Consider the following 8,466-nt stretch of genomic DNA (forward strand, 5'->3'; position numbering starts at 1 on the left):
TCCCCTGTGCAATGTTCCACACTGATTATCTAGTTCACATTCCCACCGACATTGAACAGTGGCTATCTCTGTATTTTCAGCCCTGAATTTTTGATGTTTATAACTGATTCATATTTTAAAACTACTATATACTGTCCTTACTCTGAAGCTGACCTGCTCCTGCGTCTGCCGCCCAGCAGTCTCTGGCAAGAGTGATTCTAGGTGACATGGGGGTCAAGGGTGATGTCTGCACAGTGCATGTCCCTGTGTGGAAGCACCGCATTTTACCCCGCTCTCCAGAGAGGCAAAGCAATGAGCTAGTGTCACAAGCTGACATTCATGTATCCCTTCTCAAAGCACTTTTAATAACACTGGCAAAAAAATATCAAAGGACGGGGAAATGTTCTGTGTCCCCCGAGGAACTTGTTTTATGAATATCCAGCATACTCTGTCACACTAAGGGGAATAGCAGAGGGAAAGTACGTTATATCCTTCTGCTGCGAATTTTGACCAGATTCCAACAAGACTTGAGACAAAGGTGAACTTCTTCCTCTTTATTCTATTTCTGGTTTTCTTTTTACGAAGAACTTTGAATTTGTCAAATTCGTATCACTGTGACCAGATTCTTGACAAAGGGCGGACAGGTAAGCAAGCAGGGAAGGAGGAAGAGAGGCAGGGAAGGAAGGAAAGAAGGAAGGAGGGAGAGACAGAGGAAGGGAGACATATGGTGGCTGGCTCACAATTTGAGGACATGGCCCATCATTGCAAGGAAAGCATGGAGTAGGAACACGAGGCAGCTGCTCACATTGTATCCTCAGTCAGGAAGCAGAGAGGTGAATGCTGGCACGTAGCAAGTTCCTCCTTTCTCCATAAATGCTGCTGTCCACATTCAGAGTTCATCTTCAATCCTCAGTGAAAGCTCTCTGGAAAGGCCCTCACAGATATGCACTAGCACATCTCCTAGGCAACTCCAGATTCAGTCAGGTTGACTGTAACTGTTGTACATCGCAGCCACCTAAGGAAAAATTTAAAACTTAGAAATAATTTGTACTGGAGGTCCCTTGTCCTCTTCTTCACACAGAGTGGAGGGAGCCACAACCAACACACCGTTCTGCTCTGTGATATACATCTTGCCAAAAGTAATGTACTTTCCACAATGAAAGACAGCCCACTGTTGGAAAGCAAAGCAAAGGACTCCATTTAGGAAGACTACAGGAAGAAAGCATGCTTTTGGTTTTCTGAGTGGTGGTTTCTATGCCTCCGGAGATAATCCTAAGAGAGTTAAACCATTTGGGATAAATGGAAGAGCATCACAGATGACCATGATTTGATCACATGCCCCAAGAGTCATGTGATATAACTCCTCTCCAGTTCTGGGAAGGTGAGGTAGTAAATACAACTACCATACATTCTTTCCTCACTGGAGATTATTGACACGTATACCTTCACCAGAAATACCCCCCAAGTCATTCTGTGTGACAGAGGAGTCTCTTCACTGTAGTTAGGGATAAGAGGAGGACAGAGGGAGGTAGAGAGAGAAAGGAAACAGAGTGAGGAAGCACTGCATATGAAGCAGGCATGTGCAAAGTGTTTTGTGCACATTACATTATTCAATCCTTTACAGCAGCCTCATGACATAGGGTCCAATGTCCATTTCACAGACGAGAAAGCCAAGCTCAGAATGGTTAATCACTTGCCCATGTCAAAGGGTTAGTAAGCAGTTGGTCTGGGGTCCTGGTGTGTTTCTTTGTCGCTGCGATAAAACACTGACAAACTTGAGGAGAAAGGGTTTTATTTGGTTTAGTTATGCTTCACCCTCCCAGGAAGCCAAGGCTGGAAATCAAGGCTGGAACTTAAAGCAGAAACCTTAGGAGATGTTGCTTACTGGTTGGCTTAGCTACATTTCTTACCCAGCACAGACCCAGCTGCCTAGGAATAGTACCACCCACAGTGGGCTAGGTCCTCACACATCAATGAGCAGCTATGCCCACAATCAGATGCAGGCAATTCCTTAATCCCTCTTCCTGATTGAGGTTCCCTCTTCCTGGGTGTGTCAAGTTAACAACTGAAGCTTAACAATGGCATCTGAGAGTCCCTGCCAAGTGGCCAGGGGAGCTTTCTTGTTGAAACGGTTAGTAAGTTTGCAGCCCAAGAAGATAGCATGAACACTGAAGATACTCCAGATAATCTCTGCTCCTGATCCTTTCTGTCACTATCTTCTCTGAAAGGGACAATATCAATCCTACATTACATTGCTTACATTGCTTGAACAACAACAAAAAAACATGCCTGGAACCATTGGATATAAGAACAGCAAATTCAAATGATTGAACCTGGTTTTGACAGCTATCAGTATCAGCAGGTGAAAATTTAAACAGCAGTTTTAAATATTAAAATATTTCAACAAATATTAAATTATTAAATATTTAATATTAAATCATTAAAACAAATATTAAAATGGGTAGGTTTTAATATTTGGTTTAGGAAAGCTTTTATAAGCCAGCAACTTCCAAAAGCACACCAAACATCACGCCAGCCACCCACCCACCCTTGCCTGTTTTGTCTTCTGGTGCTGAGCTGAGCTGTTTGGTTTAGGGTTAAGGGTAGATGACTCTGCTAGGCAGTCAGAGGGCTCTGAGGATTATCTGCCTCGATTTCTCTTTTTTTGAGACAGAAATCATAAGTAGCCCAGGCTAGCCTCAACTTATTATGTAGTTGAACCTTCAACTCCTCCACACGTGGCTCCACCTCAGGGGACATCTAACCCATTACCAAGAAAACCTACTTTACTTGACATTCCAGGTCTTTAAATGTTTTTTTTTTCTTCTGAAAATAGAATGTTCCACTTTTAATCTAATATAACCTCACAGTCCTTATTAACTTGCTACCCGTAAGCAGTTTAATATATATAAAAAAGAGAGAATCCTAAAACCAAATAACTCACTATATTCGTGTTGGTTTTTCTGAATGGCATCTCAGGCCTATGTTTATAGTGAGATCTGGGAATGTGTTTGGCAAGCATTCATTTTCCTCTAGAAACTACTTTGCACAGCAGCAATATGCTTATTCTTACCAAAGTTCTGCTTGGCCTGGCATCAGATCCCCACCCCTAGCCCAGGGCTTCTGCACTGGGTACACAATGCCTCCTCACTGCTTCAGAGCCTTTGGCATTCTGTATTGCTGAGTTTACCAGGGAAGTGTGAGAACATGCTCAATCCTTCCCTTGGGACGAACCAGAACTATCGTGGTCTCTCTACACTTGGAGTGAATACGATCAAACTGCAAGTCTTTTTTTTAAAGGAATTTTTGTTGTTGTTGTTGTTGTTTCATTGAGCTGTTTCTTTAAAAACTCAAAACTACATGAGGTTCATTTATAAGATTGAGTTGATCAGTTGAATTAAATTTACAACCCGTATCAGTCAGATATTTACTGAAAGTATCTTCTAGAAGTTTTGACATTAGACTTGATTTTGTATGAATGTTATAAGATTTTCCTGCCTAGAGATATTCACTTCAGGGTTTGCTCAGTACTTTGACTTTGTAAAATTGAGGGGTTTTGCCAAGTTGAAGTGATTTATAAACATATAAATGTATGCATTACCACACTTTGTCAGCAATATCCTCCAATATGATTCTTTAGATAGCATGGCTTAGTGCCATTGTCCCTGTCTGAGTCTGCGTGCATGAACACCGGTGCCCCCACAGTAGTGAAATAACCTAATGCTGAGGTTGGGGACGCATACCCCTACTGGCGGCACATAAGTATAACCTGGTAGAAACTTCTAATGTCAGCAGTGGAGAGCTGATATGGATATGACTATAAACTGCGATGTCATGATATAGCAACATCATTTTAGTTTGGGCTCCCCACCCCTTCCTTCCCTTCTCTCTTTTCTCCCTCACCTTTCTCTGTCTTATAAGACATTGGGGATGAAACTCAGGCCTAAGATGTGCTGGGAAAGCACTCTGTCACTGAGCTATGAGGATTAGCAGGATTTTAATAGTTTTGCAGATTTTTGTAAGCCTAGATATCTGCGTGTATGAATGAGACTGTCACATCAGTAGATCATGAACAACCTAATTTGGGAAAATGAAGCAGGGAAACCTGGCCCCTCCCCACTAGAGCTCCCTTCCATGGCATGTGCTATTGCTTTTTCTTTTGAATCATGAGTGTGACTCACTTTAATGGCTCTTGACCATAACTAAGATGACCTGAGCTTGCTTTCTGTCCCTAATAATAATTATGCTTCCTGTAATTATGATTATCAACCTCTCTCCTCAGTAGAACAGTGACTGGACCAATTCTCCAAAGGTCTACTCTCTCCTTCCTCTCATCCACATTTTCTTCTTTTGCAGATTGGATTTGAGGCCTCTTCTCCCCAGGGACAGGCTGCAGCCTTGGGGAGTGGGGGTGGGGCTGATTCTGAGCCAGCTCGCCACGTCTTCTCCTTCTCCTGGTTGAATTCCCTAAATGAATGATATTTATTCTCCTTGCTGCCCCCTGTCTGCCTGGCTGAGAAGCACATAGGGAAACCTGGTGGAAATTCACCGTGATGCATACGAAGGGGACCTCTGGACAGGATTTCTAAAACCAAAACAAAACAAGAACAACACCCTTTAATTCCAGATGACTTATCTAACTTGTTGAGAAAATGATTATGCTCAGAACAAAAATTACAGAAAATACTCTGATGAAGAAACTTGATCTTATGCTTTTATTGGGTGAGAAACATTCTGAAGGGTGTGTAGGTGTGGTGCGTGTACACATCAGCTGTGAGTGGCGAGCGGTTACAAACTGGCAGAACACTCTCCTCTCTCTGGGCTTCTTGTTATTTTCGGACACTCGTGCCTTTTGCTTTTCTCCTTAGCATTGCAGGTGGTAGGTGACATTCAGTGTCAGTTCAGAACTGACCCATTTATCAAAATATGGAGATTGGTCACTGACCAAAGCTATGTAGAATGCTATAGAGGTTCCTCTTCCCTACAGATGTCACAGGATGTACAGCCAGAAGTTTTCTTTACATGTGGCCACACTTCCATAGTCCAGAAGGCCAAAGGTCTAGGGCAATTCTTTAGACATTTTTCTAATACTATTTACATATCTCATAATCTTATATCCATGTAACAGCCACTTTAATTGAAGACTTTCTGGGAGGAACTGTCTACTTTCTTATGTGTCTGCCATAGCAGCAATTCAGCAAACTGTGGAACAACTGCATGTATTTAAATATACACACAGTCTCCCCCTGTGCGCTTTCTCTCTCCCTCTCCCTCTCCTCTCTCTCCCCTCTCTCCCTTCTCTCTCTCCATGCTTTCATCACATACGTGTAACGTTACTTTAAATGAACTCCTAAATAAATGTTTTTAAGAACTTTAGTCTCCTAGCAATTTATTCAGTGATTCATGTTTTATTATTAAGCCATTAATCAAGCACATTTCAAGGGCCTCAAGAGAAGTGCCATCTTCATACATACAAATTAATTTTAAAGTATTAATTATGGAACTAAAAATTTTATAGCTGTAACCAAACTACTAAAGCAAATATATTGTCCGACTAATTAGATACGCTGTTTAATTTTAGAAGCAAATAACAGTCCTACAAGTTGCAGTTATTAGGACTGGGATAGAGAGAAATATGAAAGGTATTTGTGGAGCTATTATTCTTTTTTAAGAAAAAATTTCCCAAGTGCCCTTTTACCACAAATATGTTTATTTATTTGAAATGTTTGCATTATTAAGTTTCTCCTAACTAAGGCTGGTGAGATAGTACAGTGGGTACAACCACTTGCCTTTGGACCTGAAGAACCAAGTTCAATTCTTAGGACTCACATGGTAGGAGTCCTCTGACATCCATCAGTTGTCCTCTGACGTCCACCCATTTGCCAGGATGCCCACACTTCCTGGTCCTCAACTAATTAGGCTTGCAAGCTATTTCCACTGTGACTGATCTTCTAGTTGTAAAATTATCAAGTTTTAAGGGTGGGAGGAACCTCTAAAATTATTTAATTCAATCTCAGAAGGGAAATCTGAGATACAGAGGAAAGCCCAGGACAAATTGCAGGGCTAGTGTAAGCTATGTGACAACGTTCATATTTTTAGGAGAAAATAAAATGTAGGGTTTGTTTTTTGGGGAGGGGATTGTTGTATTGTTTTTATTTTCTTGTGCTGGGTCCATTTCTGAAGAGGAAAAATAAAGCCACAACAACCTTTCAGATTTTATTAAAAATATAGTCAACGTTCTCTGACACAACCAAATTGACCAAGGATCAGAAAGATGTTTTATTATTGAAACATTTACAAGAAAAAGTTGATTCAAAGAGCTTACACATTTTGTCCTAGCCACCCCTCAAGAATGAATTCTCTTACACTGTGTCTCCAAATAAAAACAACTGGGTGACTTCCATCTGCTTTTTTAAAGGTTTCCTCCTTGGATCCACATTTTCTTTAAGATATCGCTATAAAGACACTTATTTGCACATAGAAACTAAGCGTGGGCAATACAAATAACGCTGTTTTGTTACTACAAAGAAACACACTTTGTGCATGCTAATTAAGGGGTATATAGGCTCTCTCCCTGTACATCTTCTATGCTTCAAGCTATATAAAAATAAACAAATGATATCAGAGCTGCAGTATGGTACAGAATACTGTGTTTTAAATTTTTTATTTTTACTTGTGTGCTAAATGCAGAATCGTTTTGGCCAAGCGCAACATTTCATTTCCCGATAATCTCCATCAGTTTCCTGTTGCTGTGAGCTTGCTGAGCTAACTGCTCTGCCCTGGCCATTTCCAAGACTTCCCTCAGAAGGTGGAAGGTGAGATCCAGAGAGATGGGCGGCTCCTCGGACCGCCTCTCCCTCTCCAGCGCCCCCTGGTGGCCACCGAGGGCATCCTCGGCGCCGCGTTCCGCCAGCTCCGTGCTGCTGTCGAGCGGGCGCTGAGGCATCTGCAGCTGCTGCAGCAACACGCGGAAAAAGTTAGCCGCAGCCTGGTCGTGCGAGGGGCGGCTGCCGCGACCCGCGGTGAGGGGCGTGGAGTTGGGGGACAGCCGAGCAGCGGGACTTCTGTTGAGGTTCCCCAGGCGGAGGAAGTATTCTTCACCCATGCGGATCAGAATCGGCTGAGGTTGCTGGGGCTGCTCCGGTTGCAAGAAATTCAACGGCTGCGGGGCCCGCGGCGCTCCAGAGACGGATCCCCTGCTCAGCAGGGCCCTGCAAGGCAGACAGGGCGACAGAGCCACCAGCAGCATGCCCGCGGACACCAGCAGCCGCAGCCGCATGTTAGGGGCGCTCTCTGCAGCCGAGGTTGGGGTAGAGGGAGAGACAAGGTGGAGGAAAGAGAAGGTGGGGGAGAGAGGTAAGACTGGTTAGAGTTTAGCTCAGCTGGAAGGTGTAGCGGGACTTCCTATCCGACAGACACAGACAAGACAGGCTCTGGGCTTCTGTGACGCTGTCCGCGGTGCTGAAGCTATGTACCTGCAAAGCTCATATGGTGCGAGCCTGCAGGTGACCCTTCCTTGGAGACCTAAAAGGGACACCCCCTGACTCCTCTTCCTAAGTCTTCCCCAAACTGACTTTCTTGAGCCCGGAGAAGTGCCACAGGTTTAAGCTATTCGCCCGCTCTAATCGCCCCTTTCGGACATCATTTCCTCCTCTCTGTCTCCATTCCTGCCCTTGCTCCCTTTGCTTGCGGGTATGGGACACAATAAGGGAGCCATTCTTTACACAGACTATGAGCAATGAGTGGCAGATTGGATTGAGTGCATAAAGATGAGCAGCCGCAGCCGCCGTCTAACTTAGCTTTTTGCCACATCGCGGCTGTCATCGGAATTTTAAGGCACAGTTAGCGACACACATACATGCATAGGCACAGGCATTCCAGCACTTGGGCAGCTGGCTCCGGGGCGCACCACAGCAGCTCAGGCAGCACAAAGTTGGTGGCGCCCATCTAGGCGCTGCCTACCTTCTCCTCCCTTGGCAGGTGAGCCCGCACTGTTGTTCTGCGAGGTACCTCTCTCAGGATGCCTCCTGCAGGTTTTCTTCCTCTTCTCCTTTCTCTTCTCCTTTTCTTTGCCTTTCCCCTTTCTCTTCAGTTTCTCAACGTACTTGGGCTCTGAGTTTCTCCACACCAGAGCCCGGAGTGAGATTTTATAACGTCGACCCTCTTCAGAAAGCACGCAGCATTTGCCTAATAAGCTGACGCTCTCTTGACAGCTCGATTGCGTGCTGCCTCTGCTCCTGCATAAATAATAGGGCCCTGCCAAGGAGCGAGGGACAGGGTTCTGCTATTTCAACACTGAATCTCACATCCAATTATATCAACAGATATTTATCGCCTCCTTGGTGACGTCAACGAGCCCTAAAATGGAAGGGCTTCTTATGACTTGTCCATTGACAAAAATTCTTGAATGAGATTATCCAAGTGTGGAAAACATACTGACCTCTTACTATGATAGGCCAGATACAGACCAGAAAAGAGGCAGAGTGG

At 44.1% G+C, this 8,466-nt stretch overlaps 2 protein-coding genes across 4 annotated transcripts in view; one reads left to right on the forward strand and one right to left on the reverse strand.

Moving 5' to 3' along the window:
- The window catches only part of Trim55 (tripartite motif-containing 55), a 41,942-nt gene extending 36,587 nt beyond the window's left edge, over window positions 1–5,355 (forward strand). For 2 of the 3 annotated variants that reach the window (XM_006232181.4, XM_006232182.4), the window contains one exon: window positions 4,336–5,355. In XM_006232181.4, coding sequence (XP_006232243.1) covers window positions 4,336–4,346 — 11 coding nt within the window. In that variant the 3' untranslated portion in view covers window positions 4,347–5,355. The remainder of the gene's footprint in view (window positions 1–4,335) is intronic. The other variant, NM_001012218.1, reaches the window with a different exon arrangement.
- An 881-nt stretch (window positions 5,356–6,236) lies between these two features.
- Window positions 6,237–8,101, reverse strand: Crh (corticotropin releasing hormone). Its single transcript, NM_031019.2, has 2 exons — window positions 7,942–8,101; window positions 6,237–7,272 (listed from the first exon to the last, which is right to left on the reverse strand). The coding sequence occupies exon 2, from the start codon at window positions 7,256–7,258 to the stop codon at window positions 6,695–6,697; it is 564 nt and encodes a 187-aa protein (NP_112281.1). The 5' UTR covers window positions 7,259–7,272; window positions 7,942–8,101; the 3' UTR covers window positions 6,237–6,694.
- Between the last annotated feature and the right edge of the window lie 365 nt (window positions 8,102–8,466).

Source organism: Rattus norvegicus, chromosome 2 (assembly GCF_036323735.1).
Source record: "Rattus norvegicus strain BN/NHsdMcwi chromosome 2, GRCr8, whole genome shotgun sequence".
Taxonomy (NCBI): domain Eukaryota; kingdom Metazoa; phylum Chordata; class Mammalia; order Rodentia; family Muridae; genus Rattus; species Rattus norvegicus.

Bases quoted from the DNA above. Each gene is read 5' to 3' on its own strand.
- Crh (NM_031019.2), bottom strand. From the start codon at position 7,258: ATGCGGCTGCGGCTGCTGGTGTCCGCGGGCATGCTGCTGGTGGCTCTG.